The sequence below is a fragment of the Pan paniscus genome, chromosome 1 (assembly GCF_029289425.2).
Source record: "Pan paniscus chromosome 1, NHGRI_mPanPan1-v2.0_pri, whole genome shotgun sequence".
In the NCBI taxonomy this organism is placed as follows: Eukaryota; Metazoa; Chordata; class Mammalia; order Primates; family Hominidae; genus Pan; species Pan paniscus.
In genome coordinates this window covers 74,550,310-74,574,435 of record NC_073249.2, presented here as the reverse complement: position 1 = coordinate 74,574,435, position 24,126 = coordinate 74,550,310, and the positions used below count along the sequence as shown (strand labels likewise).

At 44.6% G+C, this 24,126-nt stretch overlaps 1 protein-coding gene across 4 annotated transcripts in view; it reads right to left on the bottom strand.

Moving 5' to 3' along the window:
- Positions 1–1,040: 1,040 nt before the first annotated feature.
- The window catches only part of KIAA0040 (KIAA0040 ortholog), a 35,446-nt gene continuing 12,360 nt past the window's right edge, over positions 1,041–24,126 (bottom strand). For 2 of the 4 annotated variants that reach the window (XM_057302031.2, XM_057302032.2), the window contains 3 exons: positions 21,004–21,077; positions 10,058–10,233; positions 1,041–4,641 (listed from right to left, as the gene is read on the bottom strand). In XM_057302031.2, coding sequence (XP_057158014.1) covers positions 4,212–4,508 — 297 coding nt within the window. In that variant the 5' untranslated portion in view covers positions 4,509–4,641; positions 10,058–10,233; positions 21,004–21,077 and the 3' untranslated portion in view covers positions 1,041–4,211. The remainder of the gene's footprint in view (positions 4,642–10,057; positions 10,234–21,003; positions 21,078–24,126) is intronic. The other 2 variants (XM_014342073.5, XM_057302033.2) reach the window with 1 other exon arrangement.

Here is a 24,126-nt window from a genome sequence, read left to right as displayed (position 1 = left end):
CTGTGCTCTAGGCTTTCCTTCTTAAGCCCTCCTTGAAATCCAGTCAGCATGGCTGTTTTTCCCAGGTGTCTGACCCTGCCCCCGACAAGATCATAGACCTATGCTGTCCAGGATGGCAGCCGCTAGCCACGTGTAGCTACTGAGCACTTGAATCGTGGCTGGCATGGCCAAGCGCAGTTGCCCATGCCTATAATCCCAGCACTTTGGGAGGCTGGTGGGTCACTTGAGGCCAGGAGTTCAAGACCAGCCTTGCCAGTATGGTGAAACCCCATCTTTACTAAAATACAAAAAAAATTAGCTGGGCATGGTGGCACATGCCTGTCATCCCAGCTACTCAGGTGGCTGAAGCATGAGAATTGCTTGAACTCGGAAGGTGTAAGTTGCAGTGAGCTGAGATCATACCACTGTATTCCAGCCTGGATGACAGAGCAAGACTCCATCTCAAAAAAAAAAAAAAAAAAAAAAAAAAAAAAGAAATATGGCAGACATAGCTGAGCTAGTATACCTTTAATTTTATTTCATTGCAATGAATTTAAATAGTCACATGTGGCTATTGGTACCATATTGAACCATATTGAACAGAGTACACACACATACACACACACATACACACAGTTTTTGCCCTAGTGGCTACTATAGAGGTTTTTGATCCCTCCTTTCCCAACAAACACTGGATTTAACTCAAAGGTCCATTCTTCCTTAGGTTTTTGCTATTTCCCCCCTTTTCCTTTAAGAAGCCATTGATGGACCTCATTGATGGAAAGTTCTGTAAGTGTTGCCAAGGAACATCAGTGTGTTTTTCCTGTAGCTGGCACCTTTGAGGGAGTCTGGTCTCCAAGGCCATCTGTTTTGCAAGCAAGGGTGAGACAGCCACATTCCTCATCCTCAGACCTATGACTCTACCATGGCGAAGGCGGTGACCAGGGAGGGCTGGGACATTTGTGTCACAGAAAGAGTCCCTGCATTGATCATTTCTGAGTGATGTCTGAGTGGGGGTAATACCTAATGTTAAGAAAGTAACCATCTGACTACATCAAGACTTTTCATTTTCAAAGTATTTTATTTAAATAAATTTTTCTTTTGTGTGTGTTTGAATTTTACAGAAAAAAATACTATACAGCTTGGACCCTTTATATTTTTCTTGGAAAGGTGGCTGCCATTTTTCTACCTTTCTCCCTCCCTGCTCCCCCCAAGAAAAAGAAACATGGAATCCATTGAGCAATGGGGAAAGGAGCAATGGGGAAAGGCCTCCTCTGGCTGCCGTCCGGAGCCTGGCTAAAGCTGCTCAGAAGTCCAGGCCTAGGGGATGTCTTTCTCGAGCCTGTGCTGGTCTAGGAAGCCTCTTCTTTAGGAATCATTTTTTTGTCCCCTGTGAACTTACCCTCCCCAGATGAGTCAAGCAGTCTCTGGTCCTGAGGTCCCATGGGTTGCCAGTGGCAGTTCAGGGACAGAGGCTGGAAGGAGTGAAAATGGAGAGGAATAAAGGGCTGGGGCTGGTCTGGTGCAGGCAGAAGAGGGAATCAGAGAAGCATAAAACATGGAGAAAAAGATGAGAAGGAAGTGGAAAGAAGAGAGTGGATATCAACAATGGCCTTAGGCTCCTTTCATGCACCTGTTTATTTAACAAAACATTTAGGGCCTATCCTGCACTGGGACTCCTCTAGTTACGCCAGGAAAGGTTGTCAGGGGAGTCTGTGATGGGGAAAAGAGAGGCCCCATTCTGGGTTTGGCTATTCTGAGTCATCGGCTGTGGAAGTGACTGAGAAGTGAGTTTCTGGGTGTTTCATCCCTGGGGTGAGAGCAAGTCCATTGGATTAGGAGACAGCAGGGACATTGTGCCTGGAGATAGAGGCCTTGTCATGGCAATGACAACTGACTGCTGTCTTAATTCAAAGGAGCAAGCAGTTGCCATGGAAACCATGTTACTTGTATGGTCCCGGATCCCGGTGATCCGCCCTCCTAGATCATATCTGACACTACGTCTCAGCTGTCAGCCTCCACGTCTCCCCAGCCATCCATTCTAGGGGGACTGAGAGGTGGAGACTGGAAGGGCAGCTTGTCCTGGTGAGCAGTGGCAGTTGTGGGGAGATGTCTTCCACATCCCTGGGTTTGGTGCAGGCAGATGGCAAGTCATTCTGTTATGTGAAGGGCACAGCCAGAGGCCCCATGACAAACTCTCTATGTGACAAGGGGATAGAGAACCAGAGTGCTTCTTTCTCTGGTCAAAGGGGTTGATGAGTGGGAGGCCTGAGTGCTTAGGCAGTTTATGGCCATATAGGGTGAGAGGGCAAATGTGACTGGCTATAAAATATATGCAGGTTTAAATTATGATTCAAAGGGTCATCTGTTAGAAAACCCTGGTGCAAGGGTCACCACTAAATGCCCACCCTCCACAGGCCTAAAGTACACCTGGAGGGCAGGTGAGTACCAAGCAGCCCAAGTGAGCAAATAGAATATATCTTTCCTTTAATGCAATCTTATAGAATTTAGTTTTTTGCTACTATAAATATCATAGTTTAGCTACATTATTAATTAGATAGCAATTTTGCCACTGTGTAGAATAGCTTCCTTGGGAAAATATTTCAAGAGAGCTGCCCAGCATATTTGTAAATAAACTTCTAGAGCATAACTTGCTCCCAAGGAGTGAATTGTCCATCTTTGTAATACAGTCACAATACAATAAAAATACCAAGCAGTTCATCCTATAAGTGGATTAACTCTGCTTCCCAGCCTCACTCTGGCGGGGAAAGCCCTCCTCAGCTCACTGTGGATCTAATTTACATGTCCTCACATACCTCAAGGCACATGTGTCACCTACATGTACTCTCCTGCAGCATTAAACACCCAATTTCATCCATTGCAGCAATTAGTGGGCTCACTTAGAAGAGAAGATCACTCGGGGAGAATTGGTGAGGTATTACAAGCTTACCCTTAACAACATCACATATCCAACAGTAACCACAGTTAGTTATAAGTACCTACTGTGTGCAAGGCACTTGCCTGAGCTTCAATATAAATATAAATAAACCTCTTTATAGCTTCATCCTACTTTCATTTAAACTCTGTTACCTCTGCATCCCACCTGTGCCATACCGTGCACACATCACAACCTTATGACATCACTTCCAGTGTTGCCTTCTGTGAGACTGCACTGATGATTGTCTAGTTCCTTCCCTGCTGGAAACTTTGGTTATATAGGAGATACCTAGCTCAGGTGTAGCATCTCCTCACCCTTTCCATCTGTAAACATTGCACAGGTACACAGTTGCAGTCCACTGACATAAATGAGTGGGCTTCCATAGCTTTCTAGCAGTCACCACCAAGAGCTGTTTGTTCTTGCTTGGAGAAAGGCACTTTGCTGAGTGGTTTGCGGGGGTAATGTTTCACAGAGAGGTCTTGGATCACATTAAACACCTCTCAGTGGCAATGAGGACAGACTTTGTCATGAGTTACAAGAAAAGAGCTTTCAATGAATTTTGAACCATCACACTTTAAACATCTTGGCACAGGTGAGGGGTCAGAGGCACAGAAACTTGGTGTGTCTGTATCAAGACACACAAGGGTGGGGACTGTAGCAGGTTGCTGGAATGTCCAATTATGAGTACTTCTAGTAAAAGTTTATGTGTAGAGTTAGAAATAGGAAAGCATACATCTGTAACCTGAGTGGTTTATGGAATAGATGGTGTATGGGGGCCTTGCTGGTTAGGAAATTGTATATATGTGTCTGAATCTGGCAAGGCTTTCCCATGAGACATTTTTGTGACTGTAGATAATGTACTTCCCTGCACAAAGTACATAGCCAATGACCATTTGATGAGCAGAATATACTTGCCCACGTACCTGCTGCCTGAATTTGTGTGTGTGTGTTACGTGCATGTGCACACACTTGGGAACCATATTGAGATGTATGGATAAATGTTCTTTGTGCTTTGCATGTGGGGTATGCCAGAGACAGGTGGGAGGCATGCCTGGGTCTGCAGTAAGGAGCATTGCTATTGGACACATAGCTGCCAAGACAGTATCCAAGAATTGTCCACATCGTCCCTGGGACTGCCCTCCACTGGGACACTTAGTCTGAGGTTTGTTCCTTGGTTGAGTAGTTACTCTGTGGACATGGACATAGTGCATCATTTCAGGGGTTCCTGAAATGTCTGTGTGTGGTCAGAAGGAGGCTTAGCCCCAGAAAGGAAACACCTCTGCTTCCTGCCTAACTAAACAGGCAGTGATGGTCTCTTCTCCATCTGGAGAAGCTTGGGTTGAGCAGAGATCCAGAGGTCTTCTTCATCCTTCTTCTTCTTCTTCTTTTTCTTCTTGTTCTTCTCTGGCTGCTGGCCCCTCTTGCCTGGTGGGCTCCAGCAGCAATGGCAACAGATGAAGAGGAGTGTGATGATCACCAAGAGTGGCAGGCCCAGGAGGACTCCCAGGCAGATGGTGTTGTAGATGCCTTCTTGGTGTTTGGTCAAGATGGTGTCCCAGATAGAGCTGAAGAAGGCGCTGATTCTCTCCATGGTGCTTGGCTAGATTAGGGCCAGAGAACCCTCTCGGCTTACAAGCAGGTCCTGGGCTCAAAAGGATGCAACCTTGACCACTTGTAATTTATTCCTCTTCCAGCTTTGGGTTTGGGCATGCCACTGACAGCACCTGAAGAGATTAAAACAGACAACTGAAGAGAAATGCAGGGGGACTGGTCTACAATTTTAATAGTGTCATAGATTTTAGGCTTAGGAAAGGGGAAGGAATTGAAGATTTCCAGGGTTCAGTAAACTTGTATTGACTCAATAAACAAGATAAATGTATGCATGTAATCAATAAGCATCAACTAATTCTTGCTATGTACACACATTATATTGGGCTTAGGATATAAAAATGAATAGTATATCAGGTCTGGCACGTAGGAAGTTCTCAGTAGTTGTTGGATAAATGAACCAATGTGTGTGTTCAGTGTTCTGATAAGGGGTTGCTTCCCTGGACCCTTCTGCAACAGCAGTTCTCAATCTTTTTTCCACTGTAGCTCACCTGACAGATGTTGAACACACACTCCCCACAGGACAGGTCTGTATGTAACCTTTTATTAACATAACTTGCCATTTTCAAAGCTTATTGAAGCTTAAGCACAAAGTGAGATGTCTACGTCTTGCTGTCTGTAGTAGGGAACTTGGGTCTCCTCTGGGCTAAGAGGTCATCAGTCCTCATCCTGCCCCATGCCTGCTTTCCGTGCTGTCCCCTCATGATCTCTTCCCTGCTCCATGTCTCCTCCCCTCCTTATATCACATTCCTGTGCCTGAGAAGTCCTCTCCTTCCAAGGCTGAGAGAACCAGGGGTGACCATTTGCTGGCTTTCCACTTTCTACCTTCTACCTTCCTCTCCCTCATTACCCTTCTCTATGTTTTCTATTCCTTGACCAAATACTCCAAAGTCTCCTGCTCTCTTTCTTCTCTATGGGAGAGGAGTCCTTGCAGGCTGCTTAGTGATGGTGCTTGGAAACCAGAGTGAGGTTCCTGGGTGCTTCCCTGTTCCTGTTCTGAACTCAGCATACAGCTGGGGCCATTCTCCTGGTTGCTTGTACAGAGCTGCCCCTCTTCCCTGGTCACCCCTCCACATATATCTTAAAGCTCAGCTCTCAAGTATAAGGTCTTAGAGGCTGCCTTCCATTCTGGAATTACAGGTTCTTGTGTACAAACAAGACTTCAAGGACAGGCATGATTCAAGGAAATTTAAGAGGCCTGTTGGTGTAAGACATTCTCCAGGACCCAAATATTAAGGAGTGGTTGATTTTCAGGATGGACACTCCAGAGATCATCCCAATGAACTCTCTCACTTAAGGATAAAGAATCTGGGGTCCAGAGCAGTGAGGTGACATGTCTGAGGCCATGGAGACCCACCCAGGCCACACAGGCCCACCCAGACTCACCCAGACCTCTGGACAATGGGTTCAGCACTCTCCGCAGGCTGCCAGGCAAGCAGAGGAACTAAGGATGATAATGATGTCACTTTATACTTGCATTTCACTTCATACTTTTCTAATCATTTTCATCTGCATTTAATCTTTTGAGTGAGCTGTGTCTACGGATGGGAACACTGGGGACCTGGGCCTGGAATTCAAGATCAGCTCAGGCTTCATTGCATATATGTGCAGCCCTCCTGGGTGATGTTTTCTACATGATGCCCCAGCAATTGTCCTCAGAGGTCTAATTCCTTGGATAGCATGCTCTATCAATGTCTCATGATCCCAGTGCCCATGTGCCTATCTAAGCCCCAGCTGTCCTCAGTCCTAGTCTGCTGGCATGTAATCCCACCCTCTCATGGCATTATTTACATAGTTTTTGCAAGTGTACAAATTGGCACCTACTACTGAGCCTTTTGGTCCATGGAGCCCAAAGAAATGTTATAGGATGACAATAATAATTTTAGCCAACTTTTAGTAAGCAGTAATTATATACCAGGCACTGTTCTAGGCACTCTATTAACTAATTCATCTTCATGACACCCTTATGAAGTAGGTACTGTGGTTCCCCCATCCTGCAGCTGAAGAGATGGAGGCTCAGGCCACACGGTGAGTGAGTGCCAGAGCCGGTCTCACTCATTCTGGAGAGTTTGGCTCCAGATCCGCAAGGAGTGATCTGTTCACAGGCGTTGCTCTGTGGCCTCCTATTCCTTTGTGTGGAATTAACCCATTTTTGGCAAGCAGCCCAGGATTTACAGAATCTTACAATATTTGGCTATTCCCCAGATTAACTTAAATGCTTATCCCAGTCTATTGTAGGAAAGACTGCAAAGAGATTTATTTCTCATTGTTAGATCCTTCCCAAATGCATGAAGATACATAAAATAAAAACAAAGTTCTGCCCAAGTGCAGGTTTATAGTAAGCATATGGCTGCCTGAACTTAAACTCAACATGCAACAAAGAAAAGTATCCTGAGGAGTCATGTCCTCTCATCCAAGGCTCTGCTCAAGCCCCTCTGAGGCCTGGGAACAGCCCATGCCATGGATCTGCCCACACACCATCAAGCTGCCAGGCTCTCTGTAGAGAAAAGCAGCCTTTGGCATGCTTCTAAGCCCCGGTGATGCTGTATCTCAGGCCACTCATCTCTCTTCTGGATTTTCCTTCTCCCTCTGCCATGACCTTTGCTTTTACCTCAGTCTTGAGTGGGTCTGTGGCCCTGTCTGTTAGGATCTTTCTGCTCTGTTGTGGAAAGGCTTTGGGTGCTTTTCTTTAATTTGATTCTATTCACAGCTTTCCTGATTCACGTTAGATAACACCACCACCACAAATGTTCACCAACTATTCTGTGCCAGGGGTTATGCTGTTCCTACAGGGAGCAGATGGGTAACAGGGGCCCCTCTGGGTTCAGCCAGCAAGGAAGGAGGGCGAGCTCATGGAGATCAGGTCAGTTTTCATGAAGGTGGAGCCACCTGGGGGACGACCTTGAAGATGCGTAGTATTTTGACAGAGAAATATAGGTGAAAAGGATGTTCAAACATTCCAGGCAGAGAAACTTCTAGAACATGAGCAGGAGAACAGGGGGTCTTCTGGTGAGCCTGGAGCTCAGGGTGGGAGAAGAGAGGATGAGAAGGGACACTAGGAGGTAGGCATGGCCAGGGTAGAGGGGCCGTCATAGGGTTTGCGTTTATTTGGGGGCTTTACAACAGGAGAATGTTGTGATCAGAGCTGCCTTTCAGGAAAAGATAACAAGATCTGAAGAACTCTGGAAAATGTGTTAAGAAAGTTCTTTAAATCTCCTTATCCGTTTATCAAACATTCACTGAGCACCGAATATGTTTCATGCACTGTTGGGTGTTGAGAATTCAACAGTGAATGACAAAGATATGGTTTCTGACATCGGGGAGCCTCGTCCATTCCAGGGGAGTTATTACTATTGATAGATCAAGTCATAAAAGCCAAGTACAATAAGCAAATTCCAAACTAGATTGCTTAGTTGGCTGAAGTAGAAGCATGCATTTGAATTATATGTTCATCTCAACGTCTAGGGCCCTCCCACCCCTCCCAACCTTTGTCTTAAACTCATCCATCCCTTGGCACCTAAAATGGCCTTTGAATAAATAGATTTCTTTTCAAGCTAAAGCTAAGTCAATAATTCACTTCTGGATTCCTAAAGGGACTTATTTGAGGCTGCTCCCCATACAGCCAAAGAGTATTCATTAACATTTGGGAAGCCAGTCTGGGGAAAATTCGATTAAAAGGTATTCTTTATATTTTTTAATCTAAGAATTCTTTTCTAGGCACCCCCCAGGTTACTTGCTGAGCTCTGCTAATCTATAGTGTTTCATTAGTATTTATGAGTCTTGCATTATTAGCATTTCCAGAAAACAATCAAATATCTCCTTAGTGGCATGAATTAAAAGTGAGAACTTCCATGGAATGCAAAAGAAGACACACTTCGGCCCCTGGAAGTACACTCTAGCCTTTTGTTAGCTTTTGAATAGCACTGACAATGCTTGAAAAGTAATTCATCTATTTTTGTAAGAGCAACAATAGGTGCCAACCAACCTCATCTGTCTGATTGTGGCTGTGGGGGTGGATGAGAGGAGAGAGAAGAGGGGAAAACTTTCTTTCAATTTCTTTGAAACCAAATATTATTTACCTCTATATCCTCTGTAGTACCTAGCTAGGGAGACAGAATCATTCGTTCACTCTTTCTGTCGCAAACTTCTATCCACCCATGTATGAGGTGACGATGGGAAACAGTGATCCCAGAGCCAGAAGGCCTGGTTTTGAGCCTTGGGTCAACCTGCATGACCTTGGCAAGTTAACCAGACCTCAGCTACAAAATGAAGCTAATGATCTTCCCTCATAATGACATTGTGGGGATCAAAATGATTCAATATATTTAATGCATTCTGTAAACTGTAAAATACTTACACAAATATAATCCATAAAATAGTGAGTTATCTTGAAATAACAATGGACTAATTCCAGTGCTGGGCTTTTCTTCCTCCTTCCTCACCTCCAAGCCAATCCCTATTGCCAAAGAACCATGGGTCCCCACCGCATTGAAATGAAAAGGTCTTCAGAAGTAATCTCCCTAATATGGTTGGTCTGTAGGTCTGTGGCTGTTGCTCTAGACTCTGGCATCCAGAAATCAGATGGAGAGCGGTCGCTTGGGGAACATCTGAAGGTGCCTGGAGGATTGCTGAGTTCATAGGTGAGGTGGAGGAGAGCAGCTAGCCATCTACAGGCCCCAGCCTGCCTCCCAGGCTTTGGGACCCTTGGAAGTGTTACAGGGGTGGGTCATTCCACAGGGAGGTCTGCTTCAATCTCTGAGAGCCAAAAGCTACTGCAGGCTGTGTCCAGGGCTGGCCCTGACACTGCTGTTCCTTCCGGTGCTCTCCAAGAAGGGAGCAGGGCATTCTATTCTGCATCAGCCTCTCATTGTTCTTGTTTTTTAGACAAAATAATAAATGTAAAGCTCTAGAACAGTGTCTGTGAGACAGTGAATACTTTCTGGAAAGGTTAATAATAAGGATCACAATGGCACCCAATTAGAATCCCTGAGACCAACTCCAGAGTGACCTCCAAATGGTACAAATCATCATCCTTCTTGTAGGGGGAGGTGGGAGGTTCAGTTCTCTATGAGAACCTTAACAGACCCCTCTTCTGCGACTGCTGACTCCTGAATTTGTGTGGGGGGCCATTTTATAACTGACAGTTGGGAGCAAAGACCTCCCCTTGGGCCTTTGCTCAAACAGCTCCATTGAGCTTTCTACCTTGGGTGCACTGATCACTGTGCTTGCTTTAGCTCCTCTGCCCAGGATCCCAGGTGACAGCAGGATGGACTGTTGGCTACGAAGAGTCATTTAAGGAGTTAAAAATACAGATTCCTGCAGCCTGCTCCTGGAGACTCTGATTCAGTCGGGTCTAGGATGGGCCCAGGAATTTATGTTTGTAGCAAGCAGCCCGAGTGTTTCTGGACAATTGTCAGGCTTGGGAATAATTGAATAAGCAAGCTGAGCAGCTGACCTTCATTTATGAGCACAGGAGCCATGTGCTAAATGAGGGGAAGAATCATGGGTGAGGAGACGGGGGATGAAGTTTACCTCCACACACAGCAGCAAAATGGCCAGCAAGCTTGGGGAGCCTCCTTCCACGTTACTTCTTGCTTTGCGTTGTCAGGGGATCTCGGCCAGAACTGCTTTCCTGGAGGTCACGTTCAACGTAGTAAACAATCACTGAACACCCGCCCTGTGCATTCAGATCCTGATCACCGCCCAGTCTAGCAAGGGGGAGAAATAAAAATAGAAGTATAGTGTGATGAGTTCTGTGGTCAAGTTCTGTGTTGGGGGACATGGGAGCAGCATGGCAGAAGCAGCCAGCGGTCCTGCCTGGAGAAGGTTGAGGGAAGGCAATGAAAAGAAACGACCATCATGACTGGTGTCTGAGCAGGCATCGTGCAGTGACTAATTACAGAGAACCTACTCCTGCTGGGAACTTTGTACCCAGGACAAGCAAACCAGATCCCTGTCCTTTCTGTGCTCCAAGTCTAGTGTGGGAACCAAACTAAACATTCATCAAAGAACCATATAGGCAGGTGTGAAAGTGTAATTATGGTGAGTGCCACGAACAAGACCCCACGATGCTACGAAAGGGGAAACAGGGAGGTTAGGAAGGCTCTGATGAGGGATGACTGAGAGAAGATCTGAATGACAAAAACAGCAAACACATGGCTAGGGTGTCTGAAAAGTTTTGAAACACAAAATAAACTTATTTTAAAGCATTTCCAAGTAATATGCTTGATAGGCTTTTCTTCAACCCTCCAAGACCTTTTCAGGTGAAGTTCTCTACATTTAAAGAAATGAGTTCAATTGTTAATACACTGTAAAGTGTCCCCCCAAAGTCTGGAAACATAGGCAAACAATACCTGTATTGTGCTTTTTATTAGATGAACAAATTAGACCCATTGCTGTCCCTGAAAAGGACCTGAAGGGACAGGGTAGCTGACAGCAGCAGTGGTGGGGTGAGGGTGGATGGCAGGGCCCATGAATGGCAGCCCCACACCACAGGACCTTGTAAGCCACGTGGAGGGCTAGAGTTTGCTGTGAGAGCCACGGGGTTTTAAGCAAGGAGGGGACATAATTGATGTGTATTTCATAAAGAACACTCTCTCTGACGTGTGAGAGGACAGATGGGAGAGGGTGTAGGGGGAGGAAATGATCACAGTTGTCCAGAAAGTGGCAGCTGGGCCCAGGGTGATGGTGGTCGGAAAGGGCGGGATGATGGCGTGGCTCAGGTGTTTTCCAGCAGATATGGGTGGGAGAACTCTCAGGCAGAGGGACATGAGAGGAGGTGTCCCTGGGTGTGCCCAACTTTCCTTCTAACCCTAGTCTCCTATGAGGGCTCTCAGTCTGGAATGTATATGTATATTCTTTTTTTTTTTTTCCTTTCCAAAACAGGAAAACCATCAGTCTCTACCTGACTCCTCACCATCTGTCTTGGGGGTTTAAAACACCTTATTCAACCCCAGGCCTCTCCACCCTGCCTGTCCAAACCTTGCCCCAGCTCTCAAACCACACTGCCTTACAAAATCCCTGTGGTTACGATAATATCACACACTTCAGAAACCAAGGCTCTCTGGCAGCGAGGGCACAGAGTGGAACCTCAGTCAGTAGTTATTAACTTGGCTATTCTGGATATATATTTTCTTGATGGTTCTCACCTTGCTAACCTGGCATGCTCAGGCGCCCTCTAATAGAGGTAAGTACTGTTTTGTACAAAAATGGTCTGATCACAGTAAATGATCTGCTTGTAGAACATTACATTTATTACTTAGACCCAGCTCTAGGCATTCTGAAATAGGTATCTACATTTTCCCCAATTTAATGAATTGCTTCAAATAACTAGTCCTAATACAAAGTCGGAAGCTCTCTTTTCCCCCCAGAGTATATATGATGCATAACTAGATATTCAGTATTAAAGGAAAATAGATAGTATTTTCCCCCAGAATTGATGTTATAATTATGGTTGCAATTTTGAACAAAAGCACAAATAGAGCATCAATAGAAAAATGATTAAGGCACCATGGTTATTTAATAAAATGATGCTTTATCATGTAAACATTCTGGATTAGAAGACTCCTGAAATGGGCCATCTGGTTGATTACCTTACTTTATTGATGGGAAATCTGGGACCAAAGAGACTGCATCTTGCGGGAGATCACCCAGCTGGTGACTAATAGAGCCAGGGCCAGAACCAATGTCTTCTGAGGCCCAGGTTACCCTCCTGCCAGGTCTCTTCCACAAACTCTTCCACAGTGCTTTGCAAGATGCCCACCATATTCTCTTTCTGAGCACAAGTGAGACCATACTTCTTAGCCCCTTACGTCTCTGTGGGGCTATGTGACTGAGTTCCAGCCAAGGAAACGTGGCTCCTGAAATCTTCTCCCGGGCCCTCCCTGTTCTCTCTCTGCTTGCTCTTTGGCTGACCAGATGCAGAGCATCCAGGGGAGGACTCCAAGAGCCCTGGGGATGGCAGAGATGGGAGGTGTTCCTGAATGACTGTGTGGAGCAGAGCACCCCTGCTGACCACAGTGAAAAATGAAATGAGTTAGAATAAACTTTTGTTGGGTGAAGCCACTGAGATTTGGGGATTTTCTGCTATAGCAGTTAGCCTATCCTGCCTAATACAAGTGACAAAAAAGCTAATGTTGGTAATGATTATTAATTACCATTGCATATATAATCCCTAGAATGATTTGCTTATAACAAATGTGCAATGTGTTCAACAACTCTCCTATAGGGCAGCTTTGGCCAAAGAGGGGTTTACCTTAGTGCTTTTGAGCAGTGGTTCGGGAACCAGATATCCTGGGTCTGAATTCTGGCTCTCCCACTCACTAGCTGTATCACATTGGGCAGGTTAACCTCTCTCTCTGGGGCTCTGTTTTCTCATTTGTAGAATGGCATTGATAATAATAGGATGTTGTGAGAATGAAATGAGTCAGTAGAAGTAGAGTGCCTCAGAGCCTTGCCTAGCAATAAAAGTTAGTCCTGATTGTTTGATCCCAAACAAATAGGCTGGCCAAAGTAAACAGCCCTTGACTCCTTAGCTAATGATGGTTTTGTTTGTCTGTTTCAAATGTGAGATGGTTCTGGAGTCATGACTTTGATTATGTAGGTCTCCTTTACAAGGCATTTTCTCTTTTCTCTAGTTTTCCTGTGGTAGACTAAATTAGTTCATTCATCATTCTCTTTCAAAGCGACCATTTTGGAATGAAAATATGGATAAGCACCACTCAGGAGCTGAATCATAAGGGTTTAGATACACTTCCTTCCCCTCTCTGCAGGGCTCTCCCAAGATTGTGTGGAGTAGGACATAGAAGCCTCCTTCCTTCCTCACCCCGACACCAAACTGCCCTTTCGTCTTTTCCTACTTTCCCTTTTTTCCCTCCCTCAATGTATTTAATGAGCTCCTAGGATGTATCAGTTCCTGTCCTGGCACCATGGGTATAGTCATGCATAAGACAGACATTTTGTTTGTGCACTTATTATCTCTCTTCTCCAGGTAGAAAGTATACATGTTAGTGCAATAAAGGAAATAATTGGAGTGGCCTCTGAAAAGGTGACTCTGAACTGAGATCTCGGGGTGCTAAGGACCAAGCGTGCACAGTGCTAAGGGCAGGACTTCAGGTAGCAGCAACATTAAGGGTGAGGGCTCCGAAGTGGGAAAGCGCATGGCACATCCACGAGAGAGGGCAGCCAGTGTGGCTGGACCGTGGTGAGCATCGTAAGTAAAGCAGGGCTTGAGCTAGGGGCACTTGGGCCCTGTGGGTACGGAAAGGCACAGAAAGGTGCCTTCCTCTTTATCCCCATTGTTACCTCATTTGTCCAGGCCTTCAAATGGCCTCTAGTTTTTCCTTCTTTCAATTCGTCTTTCTAAAATCTGAATGCAACGCGCACTCCCTGCGCAACCCTCGCTTGGCTGCTCACCACCTGTATGATCACACCTCCTTAGCAAGGAGGACTGGCTGGTAATCCAACTCTCCTATTACCCCAGCCTCACCTTCCTCCACCACCCCCACCGCCCTAGCTATTTATCACATAATAGGTGCTAATAAATATGGGACAAATAAATGAATTCCTTCAACACTCGGACTAAGCTTCTCTCCTGGGCTTTACCTCCCCACCCCTACCTCATCAGCTGGTCCTACCTGCTCTCTCTCTGACTATGTCCTGACTCCATCCACTTCCCACCATTTCCATGGCCAGGGCTTTGCTGTCTCTCACCTGGGTTACTGCAGCAGCTTCCTAACCAATCTCTCTGGTTCTGCTCCTCCCTCCCTCCGGCCTGTTCTCCCCACCAGAGCCAGATCATATCACCCCCAGGCCCTGCTCACGCCTCATGGCTTCCCGTCACTAGAAGTATGACATCTAAACTCTTTCTTACATCCCCAGGCCCTGCCATCGTCTGGCCCCTGCCTCCTTCTGGACCTTGTCTGGTACTCTCTTCTCTCCCATTCACTGTGGCCTAGCCGCGCCTACTACTGGACCGTCCACTCGCTCAGGACCCTATTTGTCCCTTTGCCTGGTATGGTTTTCCTCAGATCTTGGCGTGATTGCTTCACAACATTTGCGTCAGCTGAAATACATTTTCATACAAATTTCCTCCCATGTTACCTTATCAGGAGGCCTTTTTCTAATGGAGTATGGTTATCTAATGTCGCCCAACCCCCAGCCAACCCCTATCTCATCATCCTGCCCTACTGCCTTGGTGATACTCCTCACTTTGAAATTTCTCAGTCACTTACAATGCTGCTGTCACGCTGGTTTCCACCTTTACTGCCTGTCTTCCTCCATTAGAACATAAGCTCCATGAGAGCAGGGCCCTGCCTGTCCTATTCTGTTTGGATGCCCAGAGTCTGGCATGTAGCTGAATGAATGAATGAATGAGTGAAGTTAATTCAAGGGTTTTAAAAAAATGAGATCTTGAATAATCATCTGTCAGGCAAACCAGGTCACTGGGGAGAAAGAGTAGAAGAACCAAAGGGCATAGAAAAGTGACCATCAGTCACACTGTGGCTTACTCACTGGAGGGAGAAATAATGATCAAGAAAATCTCCTATCACTGAGAGCAATAGAAAGTGGGGGCAGGGGTGAGTGTTTTATCCGCTCCTAAATAATCACCTACCTTCCTATTGCTCAGTTACAAAGAGCCCATTGTAGCTGGGACTTTCTGATAACAAGGGATTCTTTCCTAATTACTATATGCTCTATTTCAGGTTCAGAAGAAAAGAAAATTAAAAAGCTCCATTTCACTGTGCGTTCAAATGAGTCAATCTTTCAGTCAATCAAGTATTAATTAAGACGTGCTAGGAAATACGGGGGAGGTAAAAGACATCCTCTCTTGTCTCAAGGATGATACCAGGGAAATAATTACAGAATGATTTAAGAACAATGAAAAGAATTTTAAAAAGCCTTCATGTGGACTTTCTTTGATTTTCTATTATGGAAAGTCTGGAATCTCCAGTTCCTTTATTCTTCTTTACTCTTTTCCCTTTCTTCTTTCCTTCCTTTTCTCTCTTTTCATCCCTAATTATCTTTTCTCCAAAGGGTCCAGACTATACACTCTAAGAATAGTTAGTTCTCCTCATGTTACCCTCAGGATTAATCATGAGAAATTATGTCTGATTCCCTGAAAATTCCAGCTGTACTAAATGTGAGTGAATACAATTTCTCCAGTCTGTTAGCAAGTCAACTTCCTCATATTTACCTCCTCAAGGTCAAGGAAATTTCCTAATTTTTCTTCTTATATGCCAGAAAACTTGTAGCCAAGAATTTTGCCAGCCTGGGCAACATAGCAAGATCCTATCTCTACAAAAATAAAAGTTAAAAAAATTAGCCAAGTGTGGTAGCACATGCCTGTAGTTCCAGCTACTCAGGAGGCTGAGGCAGGAGGATTGCTTGAGCCCGGGAGTTTGAGGTTACAGTGACTGCACCACTGCACTCCAGTCCAGGTGACAGGGTGAGACTTTGTCTCTAAAATAAAAAACAAACAAAAAAACCTGTCTCCACCACTAACATGGTGTGGGGTTTGGGGAACATTCACTTAAGTGCTTTTTCCATTTATTCTTCTGTAAACAAAGATATTGCCATCTTTCTCAGAGGGCTAGGTGTTTTATTCACTGCGTTACATCATTTTACTCTCAGTATCTGGCACAGGGCCTGGTAGAAAGTGGACTGGCAGTAAGTACTTGCTGAATGGATGAATGAATTAATGCATCGCTGGGCAGAGTAAATGAGATAATGTGTGTGAAGCATGTTGTGTAAGTATATTTCACCCAGTGGGTGCCTTAAAATTGCCTTGCCAACTGTAAAGCACTATATTTATTATTATACTATTCACATTGTGTGAAAGGTGAAAACATCCATTTGTGAAATAATTATTTTGCTCTAATTAGAGTTTGATCAGCTTTTCACTGAATTGGTGTAGAAAGTGAGTTAACCAGCCCCTAGTGAATCAGGGCAGACACCTTAGCCTCTCCCCTGCCTTCCTGCTAACTTTATTTCCATTCACTCCCAGGTGCTTCTCCCTCTCTCAGCCCTCCTGACCTCCAGGATCGCATTTCTTAGGGGAGCCTTGTGTTGTCCATCACTATCAATTTTCTCCTCTTCACTTCAGCTAGAATGCTCATTTGTTTTCTTTTGACAGTCCTCTTTTGATTTAGATACTTCAGGAGGCCAAAATCTCAAAACAGAGGGTTGGCAAAAGTCTTATCACCTTTCACAGGAACGGGGAATGATCTGTTGAATCAAAAAGCCATCATTTGCTGAGTTCTTACTAAGTGTGCAACTCTGTGTGTGGAATCAAGGATTTACAGACATGGTCTCATTCAACAACTCAAGAGATAGGCTTTTTTTCTATGCCCATTTTACAGATGAGGAAACTGAGGCTATGAGAGATTTAAGTGATTCGCCCAAAGACATGGAGCTACTCAAGCGCAGAAAGAGGTTTGACTCTAGTCCTCTCTGAGTCCAGAGATCCTGCTGTAACCACCATTCTCAGAATGCTGAGGACTTTAATTTCTGGATCTTCTAAGATGATGGGGTGTTCATCCAACTATTCATCTATCAACATGTAAAAGCCTGCCACGTGCGTCACACCCTGTGGGTGCACTCTTGATTACGATGCCTTCTGTGACCTCAAGGAGCTCATGTTTTAATAGGACCAGACATGTTGAAGAGAAGTGCAATACAGCATCACTGATAACACGTATAACTCCATATATGCTGGGGCCCCAAGGCATGAAACTCACTGGCAGTCTGGGAGCTATGTCCAACCCACAGGCACTTTTACTTTGTATTATTTTTCTGCTTCCTTCGGTTTCGTATCAAATTCTCAATCTTCAGCTAGTCCTAAGATTTGGCCACACTAACCTCCCACATGGCCACAATCTGCTGGAGCTTTAAAAGGGCCTGTGTTCTCCCCATTCCCCGACCCCACACCCCAGTCCCCATCCTGCCTGCTTCACCCAGTCCTGTTCACCCACCTGGTCCCTGGAAGCATTTTAAGCTCACCTCCCCTGGATTATAAACTCACTCAGGAGTAGGAACTATGGTACATGTTCTCTGTGCTGTCATCTATGTAGAGAAGAGCCATGCAGGGGGCTTAAAAAATATAAATGAGGACAAAAGGCAAACCTCACATAGCAGCTTTAACCTCCAGTTTGATGGACTGATCCTGATCTGTGGTTAATCAGACAAATGATAAGGATGAGGGATGTTTGCAAGAGGAATTAATGCATATCAAAATGCCCCTGGGCACAATACAAACAGCTGGGTGCAATTAAGCAAGGAGTCAGAGGACCCTCTCCTAGTCCCAGTTCAGTTGTCCTCCAGGCCTTTGACCTTGGGCAAAATCAGTTAAGCTTTCTGAGCCCTTTCCTCATCTGAGAAATGAGGTTATTACTCATCCTGGATATCTCTCAAGATTACTGTGAAGAACAGACAAGACATGTGGAAGAACACTGAGCAGGGAAAATTGCAATCTCAATGCAAAGTAGTGGTATTTTAGGGGATTATATTAAAAGGCTGAATTAAAGCTCAAAGTAGAACACTGAGCTTCTCTTACTGATGCAGTCCTCCACCCTCCTATCCCCCGCCTTTCCCCTAGTCTGTGGTTATTAGGAGCTACATTTCCAAAGTGGAGAATTCATAGGGGAACTCTAATACCACTCACACTTCTATTCGTCATCTGTATATACATATATATATACACATACATACATGATCTGACCACATCCTGGTATTAGTGCTAATAAAACCTGTAGCCATGGTTACAGTCAACTATCTTGGTTATATAGTTCTCATTTTCACTTTGCAAAATAGTTTGGTAAAGGATTTTGGAGCCAATGTTTGTGGGTGTGGTAAAGTGTTTAGGTGAAGTTTTGTTTTTGGAGAGCCAGAAGCCGAGGCTCTGAGGTCATCTGTGAGTTAGGAGTGGTTGAGTGGGGCGTTGCCTTTTCTGTTCCACAAATAAAGGGAAACCTCTGCTTCTGGCCGACTCCAATAACTGATGCTTAAGTGTTCAAACGTCATATCCTCTTGGAGGGAAAAAATGTTTTTTGAAAAAGCATGAGAACGACCAAACACTTGTGTCATTCAGGGTCTCCCACACAGGTAGTAATTAAAAGTTGCATAATTCTATGCAGCCAACAGACACATGAAAAAATACTCATCATCATTGGTCATCAGAGAAATGCAAATCAAAACCACAATGAGATACCATCTCACACCAGTTAGAATGGCAATCATTAAAAAGTCAGGAAACAACAGGTGCTGGAGAGGATGTGGAGAAATTGGAACACTTTTACACTGTTGGTGGGACTGTAAACTAGTTCAACCATTGTGGAAGTCAGTGTGGCGATTCCTCAGGGACCTAGAACTAGAAATACCATTTGACCCAGCCATCCCATTACTGGGTATATACCCAAAGATTATAAATCATGCTGCTATAAAGACACATGCACACGTATGTTCATTGTGGCACTATTCACAATAGCAAAGACTTGGAACTAACCCAAATGTCCATCAATGATAGACTAGATTAAGAAAATGTGGCACATATATACCATGGAATACTATGCAGCCATAAAAAAGGATGAGTTCATGTCCTTTATAGGGACATGGATGAAGCTGGAAACCATCATTCTCAGCAAACTATTGCAAGGACAAAAAACCAAACACCTCATGTTCTCACTCATAGGTGGGAATTGAACAATGAGAACACTTGGACATAGGAAGGGGAACATCACACACCGGGGCCCGTCGTGGGGTTGGGGGAGGGGGAAGGGATAGCATTAGGAGATATACCTAATGTAATGACGAGTTAATGGGTGCAGCACATCAACATGGCACATGTATACATATGTAACAAACCTGCACGTTGTGCACATGTACCCTAGAACTTAAAATATAATAAAAAATAAAAATAAAAAAATAAAACTTGCATAATTCTCTTTAATACTAGAGACAGGAACTTAAGAGTTCTGCAAACTTTGGGGCAATAACAGAATGACTGACATATTTCTTTTTGTTAGTGGTGGTGGGGGAGACATTTACAGGCTGGAATAGCTGAAAACTAATGAATTGGCAAAAATGTAAATTATGCAACTCAAAAGTGATACAGATATGCTTCTATTTTCCTTTCCATTTTGTCCTTTCATTTAATGTTAACAAAATTTCGGGGCAATTAAAAGCCAAAAGCTACCTTACTGCAATATTAAGTCTTAAAATGCAAAGATCAAATCATAGAGGGAGTGAGCATAAATATTCTCATTCCAATAATAACTCACCTCTGTGGAATGTTCAGTGTGGTGGACTTCAGATTTGCCAGGCTTTGGATGGCAGCTTCCACCCCAGAGGGCAGGCTGTGCAGAGGAGTTCATATGTCTGAGGATAAACCTTTACTTCCTTTCTGCATGGGCTTAAATCTGCATTCCTAATGTTGCGGGGAGTGTTTTTTTATGGTTTTGATAAATAATGGTTGATGAATGCAGAGAACATATATGAGTGAGCTAAAATACTTATTGAGTACACATCCAGTGTCAGGTTAAGTAGCATGCTTTTTTTTTTTTTTTTTTTTTTTGCTTCAGCACCTTCTTTCTTTGATATAGATGACATATGCTTAGCCTCATCATGTGCAGTTTTAGTTGCCTCCATGCAGATATTGTTGTCCCTAAGAATAGCCGTCATCTCTTCCCTGATGCCCTCAGCATGCCCAAACATTTTCCTCCCCATCCTTGAAATGCCCTTCCCAAAAGAGATGGCAAGTATTGCAAATTCCTGAATTGGGAGTATGTATGGAAGAAACTGCTTAAGCTGGGGATTGCAGGGGGGTATGCCATATTCACCCCCCTCGACACAGGGTTCCCTTAGCCTCATCCCCTCATTCTTTCCCATCCACCACCTCTGCTCCATCCATGCCTGGAGACCTCAAGGCGTTGTGGGAGACCCTCTGGAAAGCACTTAAGGCCACTGGGAGGTAGGGGGGATGGTGGGAGAGGCCAGGGAACTCAGCCCTTGTCTCTGGGCTCTCCATGATGTGGCCTCAGGGCTGAGCTGTCTGCAGGCCGACCACCAGACTTTAGGCTTTATCTCCCATTAGCAGCCCAGATACATTTTTTATCAGACCAACCCTCAAAGTATCAGGGTCTTGAAGAAATAACACATTAGGTGGGAATGCTTTGATAGAGCAAGACATTCTGAATGTTAGACCCTGCCCATGACAGTTAGAAGGCAGAAGATGCCATAGGGATGGCAGTTGGCCTAGAGCAGCCAGAGAAGAAAGTAGATGTCCTTGAAGTGCCTAATAGGGGTAGGCAGATTCTTCTCAAGAATCTGTGGGGCCTAGGCCCCCTGTTCTGGCTTTGACTTTTACCTGATTTTACTTATTTACATTCTCATAACTTGCCCTAGGAGCCAAATTCTTGGCTAAAGGGTAGTTTGAGTGCAGAGGAAGCTAATAGATTGAGGAATGAGAAGAAGTTACAACTCACTCAGTGTGTGTCCTTGGGAAGGTCACTCAGCTGCTTTGAGTCTCAGTTTCTTCATCTCCAAAATGGGGAATAATCTAGAAGAATACACAAGAAAATGATAGCATGTACTGCCCCTTTGGAGGGAAATTGGGGGCAGTGCAGGAAGGGAGACTGGCTTTTCTCTCATTCCTTTGGTACCATTCTGAATGACTGATCACATGCATACACTTTCTAAATTAAACCAGCAACTGGAAGTGAGTACCTGCTCACAGGGTTCTTAGGTAAAAGCACATAGTGAATGTAATGTGTGTCTGGGCTGTTAGGAACTGTACAAATATTTGGAGTCATAATTGGTATTATTCCCAGCAGTTGCAGGGATGTGGCAAAAAACAAAAGTCACTCCTCAATTCTGCCAGGTAGTCAAAGTGGCCTGAAATTCTTGGGAAATTTGCTCCAATGTTGGGAGGTCTTCCTGCCTCCAACCCAGAATGGCTGGATGGAGACCACTCCTAAATCCCCTCCACAACCAGGCCAGCCCCTTCACCTACTTGCGTAGTAGAGCTGAGGCTGCTGCTGGGTAACTTGAATCCTCCATGTGTACAAATGACCCCAGGTTTCCAAGGGCTAGCGGGCCATGTCCACTCTGCTGAGCAAGTTCTGACAAGCACATTCCATCCACTGCCAGGAGGCAGGGGGGCAGCACCTTCAGTGTGAGCAGAAGGAATGGTACCTACATTTGTGGCTGCCTTTTCTTGGCCTCTGGGGCTGGGAAGAGCTTTGTATAAAATGTGTGTTAGTCTCCCTTAGTTGTTTACTGAGTCCCTATAATAAAAATAATGCTGCAAACATATTGTTCTTTATACATGAAGAGGCCAATAGCACTAATAACAATTGTTTGCATCAATAAAATATGCCATTTGAAGGATTTTTCCTGTAGTTGCATGTGGATTTCATGTCAAGAAGCATTAGTTAAGTATTTACTATGTAACCGACATAGTGCTGGAGGGGAAAAAGAAGTGTACCAACTGGTTCTTATCCTAAAAGAGTTTCTTCACGAACCTTAGAGCACTGAAGTCCTGCTCTGCTTAGCCAAGTGGCAGGGCAAGTCACATAGCTTCATGAGCCTCAGGATCCTGGTCTCTAAGACGGGAAGACAATGTGATAACATCAACTGCCCTCACCATTCAGTGTGGTTGTGAAAGTCAAATACTAATATATATGAGAGTTCTTTGTAAACTGAAAATGTCCTGCAAAGTTGAATTTTCAAAAATAATAGTAATTAAATGCTAAACTGAAAACCAGAAAGTGACAAAATGCAGGTACTATTAGAAAGGAGAGAGATCAATGCTGGTTACGTTTTATCAGAGTGGGGGACGGGGCGGTGGGGGACATCATGGAGGAGACAGAGGCTGTGCCAGCTCCTGGGCTGTGTGTGATTACATGGAGGGCTGGACATTCTGGTGGGGAAAAGGGCAAGTTGGGGTGAGCTACATAGGTTGGAAAAGCCAGAGCAGAGGTACAGAGGCCAACAGGTACAGAGTTCGAGATGGGGATGGCAGCGAAGAAAGCTTCTAAGGAAGAGTGGGAACTGAGGTGGCACAGGAAAGATTAGTGAGATCACAGGGGGCTTTGAAAGCCTAACATGGGGTTGGTGTAACAGCCTCAAGGAGGCCCTGAAAGTTGTGAGCAGAGGAGACCTGACAGCCTCACTCTTTCAGTGGTCACATTCTCTTACCTGATCTTGCTTGTGATGGAAAGTACACCCTACCAGAGCTCGGGATTACGCAGGATTAAGCTCCCATCCATGGGCTCACTGGCAATCTGCCCTAACCAGTCAGGCAGAGCAATCACAGATACCATAATTAAAAAAACTTTTATTAATAGCATCTGTTCTCCCTTAGACAAAAATCTAATTATAAACTGAAATGAAATATCACCAAACCAATCAGAAAGAAATGGCTATTTATCTCTTGATCCCTTGGGAATAGGGGGTGAGGGATAAAAACAGGATGCAATCAGTTCTCCCTCCTTCGAACTGGCACCCAGATGGGCTTGGGTTTATTTATGATTGGTGAAAGTCCAATGAATATCCTACACTTACAACTTAGTTTAGTTTTTTAAAGGCTTCTGAAAACATTTCTTCCTTCAATCTACTGTAATTTGTAGAGGGGAGGGATTTCTTGCCCTATTTCACAGATGAATAATCTTTTCACAGTAAAAGTTTGTTCCAAATTTGTTCAAAATTGTAAAGCTGGTTAGTGGCCAATGGCACACAGGGCTCTAGTTTTCCACTTCCCCAATGAGATGCTTTCTGCGCTAAAGTAACTCCTAAAATGCAACAATGAGGGCAGCAAGCAGTGGCAACCAATCCCCTTCGCAGTTTACAAAGCCTCCCATTTCTCAAACTCTGTGAGGTATGGGGTTCCCCTCCAGCTTTGGATCCTTATACAACTGTAGCTCTCTCTCACCCCACCCCCATCCACTGCTCCCTACCCCATCTCCTGGCCTCTATTCAACATTGTTGCCCTGGGGAAACCTTCCTTGACCTCATTACAGGTCAGAGCCCCTGCTCTGTGCCCTTCACCATACCTACATTGTCACCACAACCCATAATCTGCAGTAGGGTAATTGTTTAATCATTGTTCTTCCTTTCTAGATGGAATCTATTCCCATTATGGCATCCTCTGCATCTGGGACATATTTTGCCCTTGGGAAATATGTGCTGAATTAACAAATGAACATGTTTATAGATGAAGAAGCTCTGAGGCTCACTGAAATTAAATGACTCATCTAAGGTCTCATACCTAATAAAAGATCATGTGCCAATTCCTCTATCTCTAAATAGCCAGTTTTCCTTCTGCTCTGCCACACTACTTTAGGTTCACACAGATCATGTTGGTCAGTTGGAAAGAGATATCCAGGAAAATAAAGTCTGCCAGTTGAAATGTCAATATTTTGGGTTTGGAGAGCTCTTTCAGCTTGGGCAGTATGCTCAAATACCAGGTATTCTTGGGTGCTCCTGAGTAGATCTCTTTTGGAGACTAGCTACTTTTTAATCTCCAGTGAGGCTGTCAGGACTAAGAAACAGATGAGAGCAGCCGAGGCTCGACTTCCAAGGAACACCAGTCTCAAATGAACATCAAG